Source organism: Lactuca virosa, chromosome 9 (assembly GCF_052849685.1).
Source record: "Lactuca virosa cultivar CGN04683 chromosome 9, Lactuca_virosa_CGN04683_v6, whole genome shotgun sequence".
In the NCBI taxonomy this organism is placed as follows: domain Eukaryota; kingdom Viridiplantae; phylum Streptophyta; class Magnoliopsida; order Asterales; family Asteraceae; genus Lactuca; species Lactuca virosa.
The window spans coordinates 113,454,941-113,476,541 of record NC_136434.1 but is presented as its reverse complement, the minus strand read 5'-3'; the positions used below and the strand labels follow the sequence as shown (position 1 = coordinate 113,476,541).

At 34.4% G+C, this 21,601-nt stretch overlaps 3 protein-coding genes across 3 annotated transcripts; all 3 read right to left on the bottom strand.

Moving 5' to 3' along the window:
- Nucleotides 1-9,319: 9,319 nt before the first annotated feature.
- On the bottom strand, nt 9,320-11,223 carry LOC145137701 (short-chain dehydrogenase TIC 32, chloroplastic-like). Its single transcript, XM_079071842.1, has 7 exons — nt 10,907-11,223; nt 10,505-10,736; nt 10,191-10,424; nt 10,021-10,099; nt 9,842-9,932; nt 9,717-9,763; nt 9,320-9,627 (listed from the first exon to the last, which is right to left on the bottom strand). Exons 1-7 carry the CDS (start codon nt 11,028-11,030, stop codon nt 9,454-9,456), a joined length of 981 nt encoding a protein of 326 aa, XP_078927968.1. The 5' UTR covers nt 11,031-11,223; the 3' UTR covers nt 9,320-9,453.
- Nucleotides 11,224-13,230: 2,007 nt separating this feature from the next.
- LOC145139679 (uncharacterized) lies at nt 13,231-13,971 on the bottom strand. The gene has a single exon (XM_079073418.1). The coding sequence runs from the start codon at nt 13,969-13,971 to the stop codon at nt 13,231-13,233; it is 741 nt and encodes a 246-aa protein (XP_078929544.1).
- Nucleotides 13,972-15,349: 1,378 nt separating this feature from the next.
- Nucleotides 15,350-19,908, bottom strand: LOC145140920 (C2H2-like zinc finger protein). Its single transcript, XM_079074303.1, has 10 exons — nt 19,729-19,908; nt 18,474-18,654; nt 18,254-18,390; nt 18,057-18,101; nt 17,918-17,971; nt 17,686-17,790; nt 17,370-17,582; nt 17,205-17,290; nt 16,295-17,130; nt 15,350-16,204 (listed from the first exon to the last, which is right to left on the bottom strand). The coding sequence occupies exons 2-10, from the start codon at nt 18,652-18,654 to the stop codon at nt 15,936-15,938; spliced, it is 1,926 nt and encodes a 641-aa protein (XP_078930429.1). The 5' UTR covers nt 19,729-19,908; the 3' UTR covers nt 15,350-15,935.
- Between the last annotated feature and the right edge of the window lie 1,693 nt (nt 19,909-21,601).

Genomic DNA, 21,601 nt, shown 5'->3' with positions numbered 1-21,601 from the left:
CCGTGATGTTTTCTATTTTTTTAAAATGTTACATTTAACTTGTCACACAAAGACTTTTATTTATTTGTTATATATCTAAGCTATCTTTCTAATGAATCAAAGTTATCAGTTAGTTGTTAGGAGACAAAGAGTAAAAATGATTGGAATTTATCCTGAAAATAAACCTTTTCATTCTTTTGGTCAAACTTAAAGAAAAGTTGTCTTTTTAGTATAAAATTATAATATCATAAATTATCAATGATTTAAGGTAATTCCATAAAAAAAATTATGGTGTTTTTTTTAACAGGTTGAATGGATTAGGTTGTGACCCAGTAAAGAAATCGGGCCAATTAAAAATATATTTTTGCCTATTTATGACTCAAGTCAATTCGGTCTGGTTTATAAAAATATTGGTTGAACCACTTACAAAATTTAAAAACAATTAGGCAACCTTATAAGTAGATCTGACAATGGAACGGGTTTGGAGCGGAGCAGCCTTAATCCAAACCTGTTAAGCAATTTTCAAATGATGATCCAAATTCAACCCATAACCTATAGGATTTTGAATGATTAAACTCATACCCTTATCCATCGGATCAACGAATTTCAACCATTTCACCCAACTTATTTCAATATTAAGTTTAGGCTATAATTATGCATTAAAACACATATAACATGATCGCTAAAACAAAACAACATTCATTCCAAAATAAACTTCAATTATAGTTATATAACAGTGGCTGATCCAAACAGGGGTTGCATAAATTTTTTAAGGGTTGCACTATTAGAAAAAAAAAACTTGTTTCTGAAGGAAGTTTCCGTCACTAAACCAATGAGTTTACACTAAATTCACAGTTGTCAGACTTTGTGATGGATTGCCGACAGATTAGTGATGGATTTCCAACGGATTTGTAATGGATTTTCGAAAAAAATCACTAAATTTACATTTGATGGGAAAATTTGACGGGTAACCCGGCCTACACTGGACTACATAGTAGCTCTGCCCCTGTATATAAATAACATTTCCAAAACAAAAAAATGTCTATGATTGCAAACTTACATGAGAAAATGTACACTTCAAATTCAAAATACATCTTTAAAAAATCCAAAGTCCAACCGATCCACTCGTTCATATTTTTTGTTTCCTTGACCGTAGTCAATCTTGTGTAGTCACCAACGCTTCTACGGTTTTAAGGGTTAAGAAAGAACCACATTCATTAATTATTCTTCCTCCATTATTAAATGATGCCTCATATGCAACACTAGTTGCTGGAACAACCAATATGTCACGTGCAATCTTTGCTAGAGTTGGATGTTTGGCACTATTAGCTTTCCACCGATCTAGGATATTAAAAGAGTCGCTTCTTTGAAACAAAGGTTCTATTAAATAAAGCTCCAACTCAGTTTTGCTTGTAGCTACTACATTAGATTTCTTCGTCTCATACCAAGAATCAAATCCACACAACTCATCATCGGGAAAATGTACCTCACTTGAGGAACCACAAAAACATGGAATTGATTCTGCTTTAGAATGAAATAAGCACTCATCATACTCGTTGAATAGCTCAATCAAAGCACTACGAACATTTTCAACATATGAAACTGAAAGAGAACCATGGATCTTACTATAGTAGTACTCACCCAAAAAAAATTTGTATCTTGGATCAAATACAACAGAAACTGCTAAACCTGGCAACACTCATTCTAATATTTTTTAACTTTATCTTCATTGGGTTAGCCATCTTGCGCAAAAACTCATAGTCACTACTTTCCCACTTCATCATTTGTAACTTAATATTACAAAAATCAAAACATACGATTACAAAAAGAAGAACAAACGATTAAGAAAGCAGAACAAACTATTACATAAATCAAAAGTCGATTAATAAGCGATTACCGACTATACCATCGATTGCATATTTACAGAACAGCAGAAGTCTATTTTAGAAGTCGATTTCAGAATCAGAGGTCAATTACAAATATCATAAATCAAAAATCAGAGGTTGATTACAAAAACGATAGATTAAAAAAAGAAATTAGAAGTCAATTGCATATTTGCAGAGCATCAGAAATCTATTTTAGAAGTCGATTTCAGAATTCTATTTCAGAATGAGAGGTCGATTACAAAAATCATAAATCAATAATCAGAGGTTGATTACAAAAACGATAGATTAACAAAAGAAATTAGAAGTCAATTGCATATTTGCAGAACATCAGAAGTCCGTTGGAGTCGATTTTAATACATAACACAATTGGAGTCGATTCTAAAGTTGATAATATTAGAATGTTTTAAACAAACCTGATTATGGATTGTGGTTTGTCGATCACTCGATTGCAGCCCTTTTCTTCTTGTTCTTGAATCTTGATTAAGGCCATTTTCTTCTTGCTCTTGTGTCTTGATTGTGTGGAATATCGATTTCACAGTCGATTTCAAAGATTATAGAGTCGATTATATTGGGACTTGGGAGTCGACTGCAATCGGCTTTGGATTAGGAACTGAACTGGGAAGTTGAAGTGGAACGTCTAACAGTCTAAGTGTCTAACTCCTCAACTTCTGTACGTGTAGATTGATAATTGATAAATGTATTATAATTTTATAACTTATAGTTTATAAATAATAAATTTATATTTTAAAATTAGACGGGACAGATCATAAACGGATCGGATCATCCATACCCGACCCTTTTAATAAAAGGGTTAACGGGTACATGTCGTTAACGGGTAAACGAATCATAAAATATGATCCAAACTCATTAATTATGTACGGGTTTGAAGCGGACCAGGATCAAAACTCACTCTATCGTCAGGTCTATTATTAAGACGTCTAATTAAAAACTCACAAACACTTAAATACATTGCCTACTCTTCTTACCCCATACTTTAGTATTGTACTTTAGGGTATTATTTGATGTTTTTGATTCATCTAGAACTTCTAGTTACCTTTTTTTTTAAGTTCTTATTAAATTAAGCCCAAATTGTTTCTTATCGTTTTTCATTTACCCCCCCCCCCCACCCACCCACACACACACACACACACACACACACACACACATATATATATATATATATATATATATATATATATATATATATATATATATATATATTGTAACGCCCGCACATTCGGGCTAGTCAATTTAAAGACAAGAAGCATCAAAAATGAGTTATTGATGGAATATTATTTATAATGATTAATATTAACCAAGTGGTAGTATATGTTACAAGGGTTCCATACATATAAAGAACACCGAAATCCGAGTTATAACGAAAAAGTTATGGTCCGTCGAAGTTTTACGGCAAAACCGGCACGTCACCGGGAGACGTAAATAATGAATTTACGATAGAGTATTTTTTGGCCTTAGTGATCTAAACAAAATTTGTAGTATACATTAAACCGAGAGCGTGTGTAAAAAGAACGCCCAAATCTGACTTTGTATGAGGAAGTTATGAATTTTCTAAGATTTGGCATAGCAGTGCACGGCCCAAAACTCGAATTTTAGATCGAGCGGTTTTTGGCATGTGCGGCCTAAATGAGATTTGAAGCTCTCATTAAAAGGAAGTCAACGATAAAAAGAAAAACAAAAACGGAGTCCGTATGAAAGAGTTATGAATTTTTCACGGTCATTTAACAGTATAATCTCCTCCTACTGTTAAATTTAAGATCGCTCGAGACTTAGCCGACGGAGTCAAAATGAAAGTTGTAGATCTTATTTTTACCTACGCGTGGATATAAAGAACGTCAAAAACGGAGCTCGTATGCGAAAGTTACGGATTTTAGAAGTCGGAAGTGTGCTGTGCGAAAATGGGTGACGTGGCACAATCTTGGCCATTGCTTTCTTCCCAAGTCTTGCCACCAGATGGTGACATGTGGCACCAAGTTCAGCCATATTTCACCCTATAAATAGAACCTCTCTCACCCTCATTTTCTTTACACATTTCTCATTCTTTCTTCTCTCTACACTCTCTCTAAACCTCCCAAAAACTCCCCTAGCGCTAGAAGAAATCCCCGGAGCGCTCGACGGCTCCAAGAAGAAGCGCTTTCGGCTCGGAAGTCCTGCCCCTGCAGAGCCCGACTTCTAGCCAAATCCCATCGTAGGTAAGATACGTCTACCTAATTTTTAATATAACTTTTATTTAAATATACTAACGTTATTAGAACCTTATAATAATTATTTGAGCTATTATTATGGGTTATATAAGTGTCGTTATAATATCTATTTAACCACTCACGGTACGGGGAATCTACCTAATTTTTAATATAGCTTTTATTTAAATATACTAACGTTATTAGGACCTTATAATAATTATTTGAGCTATTATTATGGGTTATATAAATGTCGTTATAATATCTATTTAACCACTCACGGTACGGGGAATCCGGTTTGAAGGGCCGCCTGGGTTGTTGGATTTCAGAAGTGCTATATGCCAAAATGATCCTGCCCTCCGGTGTTTTATGTCTGGCCCCTGTCTGTACATAGTGGTTGGAAAATATTGTTTAAACGCTTATATAATAATAATAATAATAATAATAATAATAATAATAAGACTAATAATTAGTCACGGTAAATATTAGACTAAAATCTAGTGGTAATAATACTAGGTTTCATCGAAGGAAATTATTTTAAAGTAAATGAAGCGTTGTCCGAGTACCGAGTCACCACCTTATCAAGTGAGTGCATGGTTACTTTCATCTTACACATAGATATGAAGTATTTTATATAAATTACGTGGTATGTGTGCATATTATTTGAATACTTGCTTTCTATGCTGGATGAACGATTTTATACATGTTTTAAATAATTTAAAATGTATATGTATTTTATATCTACGAATATGTTGGGTAAAACATGGGTAGATGAATGATAAGAGATGAAAGATGATATGAGTGAACATTGGCAGCTATAGACTTAGTGCCTAACAAATAACATTGGCAGCTATGGACTTAGTGCCTATAGAATAAACATTGGTAGCTATGGACTTAGTACTTGTTAAATAAACGTTGGTAGCTATGAATTTAGTACCTATTAGCTGAACACCAGTAGCTATGGATTTAGTACCCGATGAATGAACTTTAGCAGCTATGGAATTAGTGCTTTACGAACAAGCATTGACAGCTGTGGACTTAGTGTCTATCATATAAACCCTGGAAGCAATGGGCTTCGAAATGAACGAATGCAGGATAGATGATTCTTAGGGTAGATCCTTAAGAGTAAGGAAGATAATGAGGATGGGTAATTGGGTTGATTGTTTGATGTTTAAACATAATAATTAAATTATTATGGGTTGAAAACCCTATGTACTCACTAGGTTTCCCAACCTGACCCACTCAAGCTTATTTGTATCACAGGTGTCGATATGAAGCTACTTTACACTGAGGGATTTAAAAGAGATGTAGATCACTAGTATAAATGAATGTAAGTTCTGTTTATGCTTATGTTTCTGTATTGACGATGACATCCCAAATGTTTTAAAATGGATAAAAATACATTTCTTCGGAAATGCTTTGATAACGTATTTATCATGTTTTTCTGGGAACAAATTCCGCAACATTTTTATTAAAAGAGGTACTCTGATTTTTATAAAGCATAAACAAAATCGGTCTTTTCTGACTGTGAAAAATGGGGATGTCACATATATTGTGAGGGGGGATATGTAAAATGCATAAAAGTTTTTAAAACCGAATTAACCTGGTGGTTGAATCGGTTGGCCCATGATCTGGTCACCATACCGTGTCAATTAAAAAACTAACTTTTAAAATATTAGGTTTAACTATAAAAATATTTTTTTTCTAGTTTCCTCTTTCACCGATTGTATTTTTTTTTTTTTCATTAATGACTTGCAAAAAACAAATGTAAGATTTTTTTGGTTAAAGGTGGTTTAAGGAAATAAAACTTTCAATGATTAAATTGAGAAGAAAAAATTACTTGGGTGATTAAACTGAATATATATATATATATATATATATATATATATATATATATATATATATATATATATATATATATTGGTTTTTATAGTATTTAAAGTTTTATGCAAGTTATTTTGTTTGTAAAAAAACAAATTCACAATAATTTAAATAGAAAATAATTCTTTCGAAACAAAAGATTGTTTTTTTTTTGGGAGGAGGAGGGAATTCTATCATATGATTTAACTATATTCATGACTATTTAACTATTCAAAAAAAAATGGCATAGCTAAACCTACATTTTAAACATTATCTTCCATGACCAAAACTCCAACAAGATTTGTAACATAAGGCCAAGTGGTATACCGAGCACGAGGACGTTCGTGGTTGAGCTGGCCACGAACAACGGGCGTGCACACTACCCCGTTGTTTCGTGGTGGCACGTTGTCGTTGTCTCTCGTGCTCGGCACAACGGAAACGCACGCCCAATCAACTCGAAGCATTCCATTTGAGCGTTGCTATAGCCGTTGAACGGCTAGTTTCTTTTAAAAAAAAATTAAACAATTTATTTACCTATAAATACAACTTTTTTACTCCTTATTTTTTACACCATTCTTTTATTTCTCTATACACAAACTACACACTACATCTTCACAACCAAAAATCATGGATCCCAACCAAAATACCCCTCCAAACTATAGAAATCGCAAACCCGATAACGCTTTTGCGTTAGATACAACACCTCGCCAATTCCCGACTATAGAGTCACCTCAAGGCGGTTTTATCAATCTACTTCAAACCGGTTCTCCTATCCAACAAACACCACTTTTCCAACAACAATATCAACCTTTTCGGACTTTCCAACAACAACAAATTTCACAACAATACCAACAATTTCAACAATTCCAACAACTACAACAACTCCAACACCAATCGTCACAACAACAACAACCACCAATTTCACAACCACCAAGCTCACAACCACCACTTTACCCGGATTTTGTTGCGGAAACGCAACCTTCACCACCACCTCAACCAAAAAAGAAAAAAGGAAAAAAACCGGTCCGACCCACTACCGCCCAAGAAAGGGTCCCATGGACAAAAGAAGAAGAAGAAAAGTTAGCGGAGGCATGGGTGGCGGCTTCCGAAGATCCAATTGTAGGAGATAGTCAGCCTTACGGAAGTTTTTGGGAGAAAGTCCGAGCCATTTTCTACGAGTTAATGGAAAGTGAAACTCGAAACGCCGATCAAATTACGTCGAAATGGCGACATATTCGACTAAAATGCAACGAGTTTGGAGGAATCTACAACAACCTCCTAAACATACGCAAAAGCGGCTCGAACGACTTTGATGTTTTCAAGGCGGCAATGGAGCAATTTGAAAAACAACGCCAACACACAAAGCTTTTCCGTATATGAAACCGTGGCTAAAATTGAAAGACGCCCCAAAATGGAAAGAGCAAACGGAAGGAACTTCGCAATCTTCCGGTTCAAAACGTTCGAGAAACCCCGATGCAACTTCCCAACAATCGGACGGCCGAACACACATCGACATCAACGACGATCCGCTAGATCTTGAAAACGACCAACCTCTTCGTCGGCCCGTTGGAAGAAATAAAGCCAAAAAAAAGCGGCTTCAACATCTTCGAATTCTAGTGTTATGGATATGTTTGGCGATAAATTTGATCGATATGTGCAACTTCAAGAAACGAAGGCCGAGGTGATGACTCGGATGGAGCAAAAAATGATCGAAGCACAAACATCATTTCAAGAGGCACAAGCGACGATCCAAACAAAAACCGATATGGAAATCTTGAAAATGAAAGCGGACGACCTCGAGGGCGAAGACTTGGAACTTTTCCAAGCAATGAAATAGTCGGTTCGAGCCCAACGTAGACGTATGGGGTAGTTTGTTTTATTTATGGTTGGAATTTTTAGTTTTTTTCTTTTAAGTAATATAATTTTTATTTTTATTGTTAGTTTTTTTTCGATTAATGTAGTTTTTATTTAATGTAATTTTGTCTTTTAATTTAATGGAAAACTAGTATTAAAAAAATTATTTTAATGTATTTTTGAATTAAATTCAATTAAAAAAATGAGTAGGAGTGGTGTGTTAGTGGTAGGTATCTCATGCTAATGGTAGGAGAATGTGGTGCTGATGTGGCACCCACCACATATGTGGTATTTGATTGGTGGGTATAAAGGATGGTCTAATAGTATTAGGAATTGATGGAAATATGACCCTCAACTAACTTTAATTCGATAGATAAGTGTGTGATATGGTATTATGTATTAAAGATGTCGAAGGCCAAAAAGAATGTTATGTATTCGATTATGTTGACCATGCTTTAGTATATTTAGATGAATCGGAATTTGGTAGCGTTCGGTCCAAGAAGATAACAAATTTTCTTCGATAATGTAGTGATCATCTTGTATAATTGGTTATTGTTTACATTCCGTAAATTTAAAGTTAGTTGGATGTCGTGATTGTGAAACCCTTTGATGTTAATAACTATGTAATTTTATGTGTTCTAGTTTCTCGTTAGTTTTCTAATAACATCTGCTTATCAATCAATTATTTAATTAGACAATTTTTGAATCAAAAATACCAAATCGTACTTTTTATGTATCATTTTCTAATAAAAGTAAGGACGCGATAATCCACATCTCATGTTTCTAAACATAAACATTATATTTTTTGTTCCGAAAATATGATTTATTTTTCTATGTTGTTCAAAACACATTGATGGAAACAATATGACATTATAATTTTATATATTTTTCTTAAAAAAATAATAATATGTATGGTTTCATGCCATGTGCCTTTTTTCATTTGTTTTGTTTAACCACAATGCCATGTGATGTGTTCATCATGTAATGCATTTTTATTTTCTAGTCGAAAGATATAAAAATATGTGACTAATAGCGTAATAGCAATACAATATATGGTTTATAAATATTTTTGTTAAAGAGTAAAAGAATGCAACTTTAAAAATTAGTGAAACTATATAATTGACAATCACAACATAGACAGTTTGAAATTACAAACGTTGTTGTGTAAAAAGAAGAAAAAAAAATTACAAACGCCTTTTAGCCTTAGAAACATCACAATTTTGAATCAGATTTTGTTTCTTTAAGTTTTTTTTTTTTTTTTTTTTTTTTTTTTTTGGTAGTTGAAGGATAGTTCTGAATTCCGACTTATTCCCTTAATCAACTTTCATCTTACTCTTATTTTTCCGTTTTATTGATTTAAATGGAGACAATGTGTTCATCAATTCCATTTGGGTTTGTAGAGTTCAATTTTGTTTAAGGCTTTATTAAGTTAAGCATCGATGATTTTAGTCTCATCAAACCTTTTACATAATCAAGATTAATCGAGAAAGTTGAGATTGCTTTTAGCTATATTGCAAGCTTGAAAGGTGTCGCATAAGCTGATTTAATCTTGAGAAGACATGGTTCCAAAAGGCATCGCCATTTCAACAGGGTTTTGCATATACTTTTACACACATTATGCTTTTCGCAAGATTATATTGTCAACAACAAGGTTTTCCATGTTTGTATCTTTGAGATTAATTGGTAAAATTTTCGTTGATCAAATGTGTAGTGAAATCCCACAACTTCTTTCCCAATTCTCTATCATTAGCTTCTTTGCTTGCTTCCTCTAAATTACAATCACCAAAATACTTGCCACTCATCCCCTCCACTTGAGGATGCAATGCCACGTAGCATGTAGTTGCTGCTCCCTGTTAAAATATAAATAACAACAAACAATCATATCATATAAAAATATAAAATCAAACTCTTTTAACTTTCAATTTTCTTAAACAATCACCTGTTGCACAGTTTTAAGCACCAATTTTCCAAACACGTTAGTAAGTCCTGCATCAATACCCACAAACAATTGTACATAAATTCATTATATATTAAAAAAAATGTTTTTTAGTGTAATTAGGTCACCTCCAAAAAAGGTGTGATGGCGGAAGATATTGGTGGGAATTGCTCCGGGATGAACCGCGTTTGCAGTTATGGGTGCTTCATCTTCATCTTCCTGCTTGTGAAACCCTAATTCTCATTATCGATCATTATATTATACCAATTTTTAACTTGGAGAACAGGTAATCGGTTACCTAGAGTACCTTTAAGCGACGTGAAAGCTCGTTAGAATGAAGAACATTGGCTAACTTTGATTGACCATATGCAGATAAAGCATTGTACCTTTTACAAGTTATAACAAACACAGTCAAAAGTATAGAAAGATAAAAAGAGTCAAATAATGAGAAATTATGAATCGAATTTTGTAATTTACCCAGATTGAGTGTTGATATTGTCGAAGCGAATCCCTTCGCTGTAAGATAACTGGTGTCTACGTGATGAAACATTCACAATTCTTCCTTCTTTTCTACTTTCAAGTGCAGTTTTTTTCATGGTTTCCAGGAGAAGATTTGTTAGATGAAAATGGCCGACATGATTGGTTGCAAATTGTAGCTCTATGTTGTCTTTGGATAGCATATATGGGGTTCCTAAGATTCCTGCATTATTTCTGGAAAAACGGAATAAAGACTAAAAAATCTTAGAAATTAACAATTTGAATAGCATTACGATGGGGATTATTGATCTTACATGAGGAGATTGAGTGGAAGACCTGAGGATTTGAAATCTGATGCGAAATTGTTTACTGATGCTAGGGAACTGAGATCGAGCTCCATGGTATTGAGTTTGGCAGATGGGATTTGTTTTAGGATTGCTTCTTTGACCTCTCTTCCTGCTGACGTATTCCTAACAGCCATAACTACATGGACTCCACGAAGTGCAAGAACCCGTGCAGTTTCAGTCCCGAGGCCACTTGAGGCTCCTGAAATAGCATCATGGAATAATTATAACAAAAATAGAGTTCAGTTAGTACTTTTATCGAACACTTGGAAGGTAAAATTGAAACAGAGTTCGGTTAGTACTTTAATCGAACACTTGGAAGGCAAAATGAGAACATTTTCAGTTAAGTGGAAGATGAGGCGAGTTACTTACCTGTAACAATGGCAGTGAGACCCGATCCATCAATTCCCTGGGTAACTTCCTCGGCCGTTGAGAATCTTGAGAACCCAGATGGCCCTTTTAATCCAAACATCGTTCTCTGGAAGAAATGAAGCATCTACTTTTTATTGCTAATACTCTATCCAAACAACTATATCCACGTTATCGAATACAAGTTTACTATAATTTTGCTATTATGTTACGAAATTTTGTGTTAGTTGCTAAACTTCGATTGCCTTTTCCAATCTTTAATTGAGAACTTCAAACTCCATTGGGACTTGGAACATGCAGGTGCAGAATAATCTAAATACCCCTCAATTTTTTAAAAGGAAATACGTTCATAACAAAACAAATTTAAAAGCCCTAAATTTAATTTACATAAAACAATACCATTTTTCTACAAGGCAAACAAAATGGATTTGATTACAGGGAAAATGACATAGTATGGTAAAAAAAAATACATTCCAAGTAAGGTATTTGTAAAAAACACCAATGAACTATACGTTTTATTCAAATATTACCTTATGGTAACCGGCATTTTTTGGTGAGGGGCAAAATATTACCGATAAAAATTTAATTGATGGAAAAAAAAGGATTCACGAGGATAACTATGTTTCAAAGTCGTCCAAAAAACAACATCACGGTTTGGTATATTTAAAATACACAATCAACATAACATCTTTGTACAAAAACCCCCCAACGAACTATATGTCTTGTTGAAATGTTACCCACGGGTACTCATCTCCATGTTTATTGGTGAAATGGCATAATAACTGATGACATGACATTAATTGATATATTCCTCATTTATATATCAATTTAGGCTACTTCATGAACAAACGATTTCTTATCTTATGATTGTTTATTCTTCAACTAAATCAATGATCTCTAACTCAAGCTCACAATTCGAAGACATCAAAGATATTTGATGATGCAAACCCTTGTGGCTATGGGCACCCTTCTCGAATTTGCACATCAACCACACAGACTAATCCTGACAAAAAGTTCAGGATTTGTCCCAACCGAACAGTAAGTTTAACTGAAAGCTTTATCATGTCATTCTCCTATATATTTTCTTGGTTATGTGATTCATTTTATGAATACAAAGACTAATCCTAGAAAAAAGTTCATGGTTTGTTCCAACCGAATGACATTCCAAATTGAGTAAACTAACCCAGCCTATTGCACTATTAGGTTTTAAACTAAATGGCCATTACTTATGCCATTTTGCAATATGCACCAATATTTTGAACTTATACAAATAAAAAATAACATCTAGTTCCAACAAATTGGAGGTTTTACGGATAAGTTCTAGGTTCCTTTAGCTGTATTTATTTAATGTTTTTTAATAAGTAAAATACAATAGTCCGGAATGCGAAGTACTTATCTGGAATGTAGTATAAATTAATATGCAAAGCCTTAGCTAGGTAGTTATTTGGTCTTAGTAACGCCTCAATAAATTAAGTGAAATTTTATTATGTGAAATACAATAGTCCGGATTGTAGTATGAATTCATATGAAATGCCTTGGGTAGGTAGTTATTTAGCCTTAGTAACGCCCCAATACATTAGATAACTAGTTAGGTTAAAAGTATCAATCTATAGAGAATTCTGAAATGTATTTTATATTATGGAATACGAAGAACAACTTAAAAATATAAAGAGCAACTCTGAAATGTGTAGAACAATCCATTTTGTAACGCCATAAAGAGTGTGGTGAACTCAACCAACTGTCATGTGAGGCTATCTTCCGACAAACATGTTTTGGTAGGTGGTTAGATATTCATTTGGGGTGGAAAGAGACCATTTGCTTTCAATTTGAATTGATGCTCTAAATCAAGTCTTGTTGAACATTATAATTTGTGCTTTTTAATGATTTTGATTTTTTGTTCATTTAGGGGCACCATGAGGTTATCCGCCTCTTCATGGCACGATTTAGTTTGGGTAGTTTCTGGTTTTTAATGATGCAAATGCGTGTTCATGGTTCACAATTTTGTTACCATCAAAACTCCAACCTCCGGGTGAACACCCGTGTCCTTGCCCTGATTGGAGGGATTCTAAGCACTCAATATTAACGTTTTACAAGATCACATCTTCACTAAAATTGCCAAAGTAATAAGCACAACTTACACTTGTCAATCGACAAATATCGCCGGCTGGCATCACAATTCACAGCACCACCTTTGTCTACCTAAAACCACATGCATCATCAAGTTATAGGTCTTCTAATTAGTACACCCTATATATACATCCTAATAAAAAATGAAAATGTATCATATATATATGTTTGCAAAAAAAGAGCCTTAATTAATGTTTTCCTCATCGATCTTTATCTTTGATCTTCTTGGCATCAGAGTAGTATCTCTTGAAAGCTCGAGGAAGATAAAACGGCAATAGAAACCCAAACAGGTTAAAGCTCCAGTACATCATATTAGCAATCGCCAACACTCTTCCAATTAACAACCTTCTTCTACTCCCATGGAAATCCTCATCATCCACCTTCGATATCTCACTTTTCACCCACGACATCACCGTATATATCCTTGTCGAATTGTACACCACAGGCACCAACGCCCTCATCGGCAACGAAAACCCATCGGAAAACGCCACCCCTTCCAGAAACAACTGGCTAGCCAACAAGAATACATGTGGAGTCGCTGCTTTGATACCCTCTTTATCTCCTTCAAGAATTCCTTCAAATATGTATCCTACCGGAAGAAATAGCCCAATGACAGCTCCAAGGAAACAGTAGAGGATGAGGAGGTTGTTGTTGTCGTCAAAAACGGATTGGTTGTGGGCCGGAGAGAGGGTGGGAAATGCGACCTTGGACATGAAGTACATGTAGAAGAAGGAGAGAACTACAAAGCCGAAGTCTTCAATGGCGACCATGCCAGAGGCAGAGAGCACCACCACCAGGGCAAGGGAGTTAAGTTGTTGGAAGGAGAATATGCGACGTAGGAAATGGGATTTTGGTTGCCTTCTGGAGCGTGGTGTTTTTTGTTCGTATTTTGTTTCTTCTCTAACTACGTCGTCGTTGCTGGGGGCTACCCCACCCGACATTTTTTCCCGGTGGCTTTTCTTTGTGAAATTGTGAAGAGATTTTATTAAAAATGGTGGATGACTTGTGAGACAAAAATGAGAGTTTTGGTGTGAGAAAGAGAGTAAAAAATGGGATTTGTGAGGATGAGAGAGATTGAAGGAGGATGGGTGGAGGTGACTGTGAAACCTTGAGTTATGGTTAAGTATACACGTGGCAGAGAGGAGTTGGAAGTAGAAGGTGACGTGTTAGATATTGTTGTTTGATTTTTGCTGACTGATTTAAGTAATTTGTTCGAATCATCTTGTACATGTAAATTGAACTAAAATATGATGACATTTCATTGTTCATATGCCTTAGAAAAGTTATATATTTTCTTTTCTTTTTTCTCATTTATTTTTATTCATATAAAATATGTATATGAAATCTATTAATTTTTTTAACTTTTTTTTTTTATTTTGACATTTTTATTGATCAAATGAATAGGAAAATAGATTTTTTTTTTCTCTATGTATTATAATCAGATTAAAACTCGATGACAATATATTAGAATCGGATTCAAACAGACGATTGAATATGCTTCAAAGCTAAACATCACCACTTACTCTTTCCTACTAGTGTATCATCTTCTATACAAATTTTATTTGGTTCATATTGATGTTTGGGGACCATACAAACATATTTCTTATGATGGATATAAATTTTCTGTGCCCATTGTTGATGATTTTAGCAAACATACTTGGGTCTACATGATTACACACAAAGGGTATGTTCTTGCTGTCATAAAATAGTTTGTGATCTTTATGTGTTTTTCAATAATATCGATGCATTATTTGGTCAAATTTATCAAGGTTGTCCATGGTGAGAACGGCCCATACGGAAAATCTCAATTGTCCCCTACGACTTAAGACTCTTTGGACAAGATTTATTAAAGATCTTAACGATATTGTACGTGGTTTTTTTTACATATCATGTGTCATTAGGTATCCAGAATATGACGTAAAGTTTGTAAGATGTAATATAAAGTGTGTAGCCCTCAATAGTCCCTACGACTTAAGACTTTTTACATATTGTACGTGTTTTTTTTTTGTAAGAATTTTTTTATAGAGATGTCAACATGACCAAACGGAGGCGAAAGTAGATGCCACCGTCCCCGAACCCAGCCCATGAATTTCAAGATAGTAAGAATTTTTTCTTAGTCTCTTCCATCTTATGGATTACCAAGATGGTACAAATTTGACAATCAAATCAAAGTGAATAATATACTTAGTTTTGAGAATCTATTCAAATCTGGATCGTTTTCTATTTTGGACAAAGTTGAACAAGATGCAATAAATTCGTTCATATCGTCACTACCGCCTGATTCTGGTAAAATTTTATCAAAAAAATACAGGGTCGAGGGACCTCAGAAGCAGCCTCCATAAGAATAATAATTTTAAAATTTTGTACATGTAAACTAATAAAACTCATTACTGCCTTCATGAATCATAATTACATGGAGTCCATCCCAACTCCTTTTGCTACAAATCTCATTTCTCACCTTCAATTTCTTCCAACAAAAAAAACATCAATTGAATTCAACAAACAATCTACCAAAAACAGATGCGAGCTGTTGCATTTGCATTGCGATTATTTCAATAGTGTATCCTATCATCAAAAACAAAAACAAAAACAAGCACCACCTCCAAAAGATTATCCAGATTCATAATCCAAAAAACCCCACAAGATCAAAAAAAAAAAAAACTAGTATGATATTGGATATGGATATGGAATCATTTTTCTTTCTTACCTTGAAATCAGGACAGAAGACCCACTCGTAAAACTGGAACCTCCGGCTAAACAATAATATTTTTAATAAAATGTCTCTCACTCTGTTGTGTTGTGGTTAATAAAAAGCTGCACATTGTTCTTCCTTCCGTATAACCATCAATCAATCAAAATCAATCAACCTAAACTCACTTCACTTCACTTCTTCCCCCTCCCCTTCCTAATTAACACCACCTTTCTGTTTTGGAATATACTTTGTCTTCACCCCTCCTCCTTTCTCACCCTTCACTACAAACTTTCCTTTCACTTTCACTTTCACATTATTCGTATTATTAATACTCGAATTATTATTCGTATTATTATTCATATTATTATTGCTTGAACTTTCATTATTCTCGCCAGGTGGCTCCTCTCTTGATGATGATGATGATGATGATGATAAAGATAAAATCAACTTGGAATGCTCCCCCGATATTGCCTCCTTCCATCCTACATTACATATTATTATTATTATTATTTACTAAATAAATAACCACAAATTTAAGTTACATTTTTTATAGAGACAGAGAGAGGGTGTACTTTGTGCAAGAAAAGCTTTTGCAGCATCAAGAGAGAAGAGCTTTGCTTCGGGCTCATTTCCACCGTCACTGTCATCGTTTGACTGACACGTAGGCGGAGTTTGACTTTGACCATTCTCACCTTTTACTTTACTATCTCCAGATACACCTCTTGAGTCATGACGTGGCCTCCAAATTTTGACAGTGGAACGTTCCCTGCCAGGCTGGACGTTGTTCTTTTTGACTTCTGTATTTCCATTTTCTTGACCTTGACCTTGACCTTGACCTGGACTTCTAACTGTCACAGATATGGAACCAATCATAAGCTGACAGTTGTTGCTCTGGCTCTGGCTCTGACTGGTTGCGTCGTTTTGTACTCTAGATTTCACAACTTCCACCCCTCCATTTTCCGGTTTTGGCTTTTTCGTCCATATTTTACTAGTATTGACAACATTAGTCCTTTGTTCTCTATGCTTATTATGTGTTTGTTCCCTTTTGGATCCGTAAAACCCATTTCGACCGCCTTTTTGTGATTTCGGGACCTGCCATCGAGCCACCATCTGATGTAAGTCGTTCCCGTGCACCTTTTGGTGCTCCGTGGGCTCCACAACATTCAGATCTTCTTCTTCTTCTTCTTCTACATTGTTTGAAAACTGAACGATGACATCATCATCATCATCATCATCATCATCTGGAGAAAATGAATCGACTTCCGCACAAGTTGGAGAGCTGGATGTTTCTGTGGATGGAGTTGTTGTTTCAAATAAATCCGGTTTGACTTCGTTTGACTGATCTTTCGCTCTTTGTTCCTTTTGTCTTAGCTTTCTTTGTTTTTTCCTTTCCAAAATCTCCGCTTGCCTACATAAAATAAAATAAAAAAAGTCAAAAAAAACTTCGTTAAGAAGAAACTGTTAATAGTGAAAACTACATACCTCCTTTGAGCAGCTTCTTCTTCCTCAACAAGTAACTTTTGGCATCTTAATGCTTCAGCATCCTTGTCTGCAAGCCATGCTTTGACCTGTATGTATGTAAAGTTTTCTATTTATTATTACCACTTCTAATATAATTTAATAAATTAAATAAGAAAAAGAAAATACCAATTTTTGTTCGAAAAGAAAGCTAGTGGCAGCAATTAGGTTTTTGATTTCAAGCCCAATTTTACCAGCTTCTCCATCAAAGACGAATTTTTGTAATGATTCAGCAGTTCCAGCACTTAGAAATGTTGTCTCACTGGCATCATTTAGGATGCTGAATAATTCTTGGGAGGAAACTGGAAGTCTAGAAGTAGAAGGTCTACCTTGGATTATGTCCTATAAGTTATAACATATAATTGATTACAAAATGTTAATAATAAATAACAAAATTCATTTAGAGTTAAAAGATGTTAGAAATAAGATGTGATTGATTACTTACCACAAGCATAGAGCCAGCTTTGACATAAATTTGTGGGAGAGATAGAAAGATTGGCTTGCGGAGATTTGCTATAATGTTTCTTATTATTGAAGACCCTGGAACTTCCTAAAATGGAAATGGGTTGTATTAAATATTTAACTACTTTGATAACATAGTTTTCGTAATCATATTCAACACATTAATTAATTGTTTACAAAATTTAAAGAAGAATGAATTAGAAAAGAGAAAGTACCTCCAGGTTAACATCCTTGAAAGACATGATTTCCTTAGCTTCATCGAATGAGAGCTACATAAGACACAATAATAATGAGCACAAAAAACTGGTTAAAGAACAAAACTTTCCAAATATAAATAAAAGATTCGAGTCTTACCTTGTCCCAAAATGCCCCCAATAAATCCCTATACTTCTGGGACTCCTATATAATGAAAGTAGAGACAAGTGTATTAAGTATTTAGTATCAACAAACAAATATCTACATATATGTATAAGAAAAGATAGTAGCAATTAGTTTAAACTTTAAAGATGCATGAAATTGAATTTAAATTTATAATAAAGATATAATAAAACCTTATGGAACTTTAAAGAGCGACGATGAACTCGTATATGTCTTCGATAATTGACAGGTGAACAGAATTCACGGGCACATTTCTCACATTTCTGCATCTGAATCTTCATAGGAGCCAACAAGGGCCAACCAGGGAGATCTGCACAAAAAAGGTTAGACTTAGGGGTATATTTGTCTTTTTTCATGCAGCTAATGTTGAAAGATAAGAAGATTTGTGAATACCTTGTTGATCCAAAGCATGAAGTAATTGTATCCACTGCACAGGGCTATCCCCAGTTCTTGAAAATGAAAATGAAGGTTCTTTTCCAACTGCTTGTTTGATGAAGGTATCCAAGGAATCACTTCCTTCCTCTGCTTTCATTGCATCTGCAGAACTGGTGCCCAAAAGTTTTGCAACTGGCATCTATATTCACATGAGTTAGCATTAGCATATACATATTAACATAATAATTTTAACATTAGTTAAAGAATCGTTCATTAACAACTTATATATAGCCTCATTAACCATTGGCATTTGATTAACCCCTCAATGTAATTGTATTGTGAAGATATTACATGCACATTCAACACTCATAGACATAATACTAACCACATTTCACATGCTTCTTATGCTTAAAGTTCCAAAGATATCATGTCATTACTCATATGTACTCTGATTCTATGGATAACTAGAAAAATACACATTCCAAGCCTTTTTCAGGTAAATCCACCACCATGACCAATAAGATACAGGGAAAAAAAAGAGAAGAAACAGAATTGACAAAATAAGTCATATTGGGTGACAAATGTGTTCCAAGAAGAATATAAGTATATAACACCTTCGTCAAGAGTGTCCATTCTTTTTCCCCCCAAAAGTTACTACATTATGATAATAATCTGAATGGCATTTATATGCCAATTTTCCAAGCACCCTTGAGGACACAGATTGAACTAAAAACATATCTTGTTATGCGCGAAATGTACTACTACAGAATACAGATTCAATAATGATGTCAACAAAAAGGAACCCTAATTACAATGCTGACCCGAACTCCCAATTACTAACCTAAAAAATACAAGATCCATATTTCTACGTAATTATGTATGATGTACAGAAAAGATAAACATCAGTAATAATTAATGGAGCTTGCTAGAGAGTAAAAGGCCACGCAGCAATCCAACAAGTACACATTTCTACAAAATTCAATAAGACGTTCCATCATACTTGCGTCATTGCCAAAATTTTGTATAAAGTTGAAGAGACATCAATCGGCGATAACAGAAAATCGCCATACCGTGCATAGATAAAAAGAAAAAAGAAAGAATCCGCAATGCTAAGACATTAATTAGATCATAGGAAACAGATTAATTTTAAGTGTCAAGAGTCTCCCATAGAAGATCAAACGAGAAGTATCCGAATCAAATTACAATATATATGTTAGGGTTATAATCATGTGATTTATGATTAGCACGAACGTAGTGAAAGAGCTTGACGCACCAGTGTGAGACCGAAGGAGTTAAGAGATCGCCGTAGATCGGATAAGTGGAGGATATCACCGGAAAGACGGCGATATGATTGCGAAAACCGGTGAAATTGATGTGTGCGAAGCTGGCGAGGAATGAGAGAAGCAGTCGGCGAAACAGAGAACGAAAGAGAGAGAGTGAATTAAAAGAAAAAGGAGCCGGTGAAAATCCTTTATATATATACGGTCAAACCGGAAACCCTTTGAGTAAGAAAACCGGAAAATAAAAAATAAAAAATAAAAATAAAAACCGAAAAATAATTGAAAGGGAAAAGTATGGTGGTGGTCGAGGAGGTTGGGAGAAATATCAAAATGATATTTTTTGTTCCTTAAATAATGTATCTCTTTTACAAAATTCATTTATAATTTACTTTTTGTTGATAGATTTAATATCATTATTCATTTAAATTAACATGACCATCAAATGAAATGCATAATGTATATTTGTATATTGTATATAAGACAAATTTGTCACCAAATCTCTGTAGAATTTTGGAAAGAAATGTAAATATATGTGGAGTCAAGTTTGTTTTTGTAAAGGACTCTTATGAGATGGAAGACTCCAACATATATAATCACTTATAAGACATGTTGCACCGATGTGAGATACACTAACAGTCTCCCTCAGAGTCGAAGATTTGATGAGGATAGACGTAGATGTGTTAAGTCACATGGGTGCGAGATGTCGACTCTAATACCATGTAAATATATGTATAATCCAAAATTGTCTTTCCAAAATAGCTCTATGGAAAAATGTAACATCTGAGTTCTGACTATGTTTTCTCACTCATTAATTGGGGTTCTACAGTCCATAAGAAAGTAGAATGATGGGACGAAGAAGGAAGCCATTTATCGCATTTGCTGAAAAATCTGGAATTTATCGGAAGGGACGCGGAGCAAACTTTAAAAGGTGTGGCGCGCCTCCAGCCCAGTGGGTCGAACGTGTTTTTAGGGTTTTAAGGTTATATAAGGTGCATTAACTCCCAGGACATGTCATTTCTCAGCCTCCATTAACCCTAAAACTAGACCTGGCAAACGTGTTGTGTCGTGTCGGGTTCGTGCCGTGTCAAGACATTAAATAGGTTGAAAGTGTTTGACCCTAACCCAACCCATTTAACTATCGTGTCGTGTCGTGTCAACCCGTTTATTTTCATGTTGATTTCGTGTCGGGTTTCGGGTTAAGGTTTAAACCATATAAATATGTTGTGTCATGTCGGGTTGAAACATTTTAAATGTTCAAAAGTAAGAGTCACACAAGCAGGTGATTTTTAGCCGGGAAACTATAAACATTCGAAAGCAAGCTCACCCACTCTCCCATGGAGGAAAAAAAATGAACAAGTGAAATGTTGGAATTGGGAGGTGGAACGGGAAAAAATGTATAATATTTAAAATATCTATAAAAATATGAAATTTATAAAAAGTTATATATAATCAAATGGGTTATATTCGAGTCATCTTCGAGTTGAAAGTTGTAACGCTCATGTTTCTAGGCTAGGCATTAATATTGACATAATGGTCTAGGTTAACCTTTGTAACTCATTTAGAATAAATGAAAAGAAATTATGTGAATTATGTGTTTTATGCTTAATTATTAGGGTTTAATTAATTAAGGATAAAAATGAGCGTCGAAAATAAATATTAGATAAAGCCGATATCTATTAAGAAACTTGTAGTGAGCGTGACAAGGATTACGGATATATAAAGAATGCCGAAGTTTCGCGACAAAACCGGCACGGTGCCGAATGTCGTAAAAAGCGAGTTTTCGATAAACTACTTTTTGGCCTTAGTGATCTAAACAAAACTTGTAGTGTTCGTTAAACCGAGAGTAGGTATAAAAAGAACGCCCAA